This window comes from Apis dorsata, unplaced genomic scaffold (genome assembly GCF_000469605.1).
Source record: "Apis dorsata unplaced genomic scaffold, Apis dorsata 1.3 scaffold_199, whole genome shotgun sequence".
In the NCBI taxonomy this organism is placed as follows: Eukaryota; Metazoa; Arthropoda; class Insecta; order Hymenoptera; family Apidae; genus Apis; species Apis dorsata.
The window spans coordinates 327,155-331,509 of NW_006263483.1; the positions used below are offsets into that span (position 1 = coordinate 327,155).

Consider the following 4,355-nt stretch of genomic DNA (forward strand, 5'->3'; position numbering starts at 1 on the left):
CGGAGCGATCCAATAGGTAAAGCATTACTACGGAACGACAGAGGAGAGATTCGACTCGAAATCCCAAGTCGACAATCTGATCCACCTATTCTTTTCCGCGCTGCGATCCTCGAAAGCTTCCCGCTTTGACGTTCAGTTTTTCAAAAACAACATTCCTAAGTAAACTCTCAGGAACCATTTTCCTCGTGCCACCGAGCGCAGTCGAAATAAAATAAAAGTCTGAAACGGTGAAATTAAGCAAACGAAAGATGTCCCATTTCAAACACCATTTCGCTTCAAACACCCTCGATCCCTTTCCCATCCTCGCACGATGGATGTAAAAAATTCATTTATGTGAAAATCTCGAATATTGTATACTCTCTGTAATAATAAAATTCGATTCGAAAGAACATGGATAATCATTGGATAATTAATAATCGTTTCAATATTAATCGTGATTGCGAAGGAAGAATCGTTATTGAAGATTTTTAAAAATTTTTCGAGGATGCAATATTCGTTCCTTTTTTTAAGAAGAAACTTTTTAAACCAAACTTTGGAAATTTTTTTTCCAAAAGAAAATTTTTTTTCAGATCGACGCGTCCCGTACAGTATACCGGCAGACTGGAAGGCGTTGTGGTTCAGCAATCTGGACGATCTGCAAAGAGTGAACGATGCGAACGACAACAACACCGTCTCGAACGTCACCGTGCAATTGGGCGGGACCGCGTTTTTGCATTGCAAAGTTCGCAATTTGGCAGACAGAACGGTATCCGACGCTGAGGTGAGTGACTTCCTCTCTGCCTTCCCCGATACTCTCCTATTTTCTGTTTCCTTAATTACAATTACGTTGCTCTTCTTCTAATTTATTTCCTTAAAAATATTTCTCTCTCTCTGAATCCAACTATAATTACATCACTTGTCAACGTATAATTAATTTCTCTCCATTCTTATATTTAATACCAAAAAAAATCATTGTTCCAATGTAGAGATCTCGATAAGTGGTAACGAAAACTGCAACACACTAATATCGAAACTGTACGCAAAAGTACGGATAATTAAAAACTCGTTTACACCTTTTGCATATCGTGAAAACTATGATCAAGTATATATCCACGTAAAATAGAAAATCTTGGAACATCGCTCTCATTCGCGTCATCAACCCTTCCGAATAGATAATTCTGAGGTAAAAGTCGAATGAAAGCTTGTCGAGGAGGTTAGAAAATAAATTAAAGTAATATCCTTGAAAGATATTCTGTTGTGAACGGAATAAATCGTTCGTAAATCGAGGAGGGCGAGGAAACTGATGGCACGATCGTGCGCCTGTCCACAGATATCCTGGATACGGCGACGTGACTTCCATGTGTTAACCAGCTCCACGTTCACGTACACGAACGACGAGCGGTTTCAAGTTTTGCATCCCGAGGGCTCGGACGACTGGACTCTTCAGATCAAATACGTTCAGGACAGAGACAACGGGACCTACGAGTGTCAGGTAATAGCCAGCGAATAATTATCGCCCGGGGAAATTGTTTTAATCGCTCGTCTTCGATCGTTAACGCATTCGCGATACCGAGAGGGTTTACACCTCTCTCTCTCTCTCTCTCTCTCCCTCTCATTCTCGTGGAGAGAATTCCTCCGTGGATTCATTGTGCGAGGGGTGAAGTTGCACGTTGTTTGGCGCAACGTTATCGCGATCCTCGAGCAGAGAGAATCGATTTTAATGAGAACTCACGGCGAATTTGGCCGGGGATAGATAAACGAGGTGTTTAGGTGAATTTGTTGCTTCTAAAGTGAAATGGATAGGATCTTTCGTAGATGTACAATTGGAAACTTAATGGAAGTTATCCGAAAAGATTAATGGAAAGGAAGGAGGAGGAGGAGGAGGAGGAGGAATTCCGCTATAGATAAGTTTTATCCGAAAGGGGGAACGAACGATTCTTTACGATTTTTCCTTTTATCTTTTTTTTTTTTTTTTTTTTTTTTTTTTTTTTTTTTTTTTTTTTTTTTTTTTAATAACGATATATTTAAAGTATGCTTGAACTATGTTTATCGATGAAAGTGATAATAGCTCGTTTTCCATTACAGGTCTCGAGGAGTACAGGGATATTATCGCACTTTGTCAATCTAAACATAGTTATACCAGAAGCGTTTATATTAGGGAGCGGCGAGCATCACGTCGACGTAGGATCCATTATAAATCTCGTATGCATAATAGAAAAGGTGAGAATCAGTTTTTTTTTTAATCCCGTTTCATTCATTCCGACGTAATAAAAATTCCATTCTTCAACGTCTCGGAATGATTAATGCAGTCTTATACAATTTTTTTTCGTACCTTCGCGAGGTACCACCTCCCTTCTCCCTCCCCTCTTTTTTTTTTGCCGTCTTCGAAACCACCACCGACCAGCACTACGTATTGAAAATACGTAGCAGCGGTATTTCATCGTGCTAAATAATAAAAAGTATACGGTGGCGAAAATTTTTCTATCAGCGCCATTGATACCGGTGCAGGAAAAAATAATCGTGTCGCTCATATACAGCATATATACAGGCCGGTTGGATAAAGGCACGTCACGGTGCAGTCCATCCGCTTAACGAAGGTACATAGAAACGTATAGCTTGCAGTTCGCGGGGAGCATTCAATGTACTACCTTCGTACCGTAGCGTAGAGCGAAAAAAAAAAAAAAAAAAGAAAAAAAAAAACCTCTAGTGAAATAGGCACAGCTTAGTCACGAATACAAGAGTGGAAGTGCATTAAAGCGGCGTTGCCGGCCGCCGCTGCAAACTCGACACTATCGGGAAACGAAAATAAAGTGAGGCGCTTTTTTCCTCCCTCCCTCCTTGCATACGTGTACGCGCATAACGTACGTGCAAGCAACGTAAAAGCGTAGTCTTAAATGTTTCAAATGTAAAAAGAAAAAAAAAAGGGGGAGGGAAAAAGAATAAAGAAAGAAGAAGAAAGAAAGATCCTCCTCTTAGAAACGCGTTAGACGCGTCTCCTTCTCCACCGATACCGATACCGAATAAATGCATCTAAGAAAAATTCTTGCACGGCAAATTGACGGTATTAACTTGGAAAGCGATATGGCTTCAGCCAAGGGAAGCGCCCCTATAAGAAGATACGGTATTCATAAGTACGTTACACGGCTATATAATATGGTCTTAAGATAATCTCGGGTATTTGAACTCTGTACACGGGAGAAATGACACCGTGACACCGTCAAACGGCGATACACGGAACGTTTCAAAACGATCGAACGAAATCGAGAAAACGATTTACGCTTCCCGTTACGCGGCACGGATACGGGATTGAGCGGTAGAGGAGACGCTCCGCGAAATTCGGTACAAGTGGTTGACTTCGACATTCCTATTTCACTCGGCTCGCTGTACATAAGGAGCGAACGTCGTCCTCGTTCGAGTATTTCCATTTCGAGGCGAGTATCGAATGTGTTTCGCGCCACGACGCGTCGCGCCTTCCATTTCATTTCGTTTCTTTTTTCGCGATCGCAAGAACGATGCGACGAAAAAAAAAACGACATCCATCGATCGTTTCGCCAATTATCGCCCGGCTAGAGTTAATTAAAAAAATTCCGAGATGACGAGATTTTCATCCCCTCGAGGAACGGACGATCCGTTCTGGAAAATTAAAATGATCTTGATCCTTGGCAAAAGTGAATAATAATAGTAAAATAAAATTAGATAAAATTTATGTATCTTTTCGTTTTTTTTTTTTTTTTGTCGAAATATCTCTCTCGTTTTCGTTCGATCTAATTCGCGACGTAATTGTGGCGCGTAATTATTAGCCGATTTTGATACTTAATGATGCCAATTTAACGGATCACTATTACGAGAGGATTAAAGGTAAATGAATTATGGAACAAGTTACGAAACATTTTCAACGTTTCCTTGAATTATTGTTGAATTATTGTTTGACAATACGATGTATTTTTAAACGATTATCATTCGACGAATGATAGATTTTCACGTTTGAAAATCGAAAGAATTGATTTTAATTAACGGCAGAAAAATATACGCACGTTATAAGAAGAAATATAATTTCAGAACGATCGTTTCACGGTGAGGATTTATTTTTACGGTTTCAGAGTCCAACACCGCCGCAATATGTTTTCTGGTATCATAATAATCGAATGATAAATTACGACACTACGCGAGGCAGTGTAACCGTACAAACCGATTCCAGCTCGACTCAAAGTCGGCTGACGATTCACCAAGCGGTTGAATCGGACACAGGCAATTATACGTGCAGCGCCTCGAATACCAAACCGGCATCCATCTATGTCTTTGTCACAGAAGGTAAAAATATTCATTTAATAATTCCTCCTCTGATTCTATTTTTTCCTTAATGAAAAAAAAAAAAA

At 40.0% G+C, this 4,355-nt stretch overlaps 1 protein-coding gene across 6 annotated transcripts in view; it reads left to right on the forward strand.

Annotated features, from left to right (window-relative positions):
- The window catches only part of LOC102679452 (hemicentin-1), a 93,110-nt gene that overhangs the window by 87,937 nt on the left and 818 nt on the right, over nucleotides 1-4,355 (forward strand). For 3 of the 6 annotated variants that reach the window (XM_006614854.2, XM_006614853.2, XM_031510050.1), the window contains exons 3-6: nucleotides 555-760; nucleotides 1,310-1,471; nucleotides 2,065-2,199; nucleotides 4,080-4,290. In XM_006614854.2, coding sequence (XP_006614917.1) covers nucleotides 555-760; nucleotides 1,310-1,471; nucleotides 2,065-2,199; nucleotides 4,080-4,290 — 714 coding nt within the window. The remainder of the gene's footprint in view (nucleotides 1-554; nucleotides 761-1,309; nucleotides 1,472-2,064; nucleotides 2,200-4,079; nucleotides 4,291-4,355) is intronic. The other 3 variants (XM_031510051.1, XM_006614855.2, XM_031510052.1) reach the window with 1 other exon arrangement.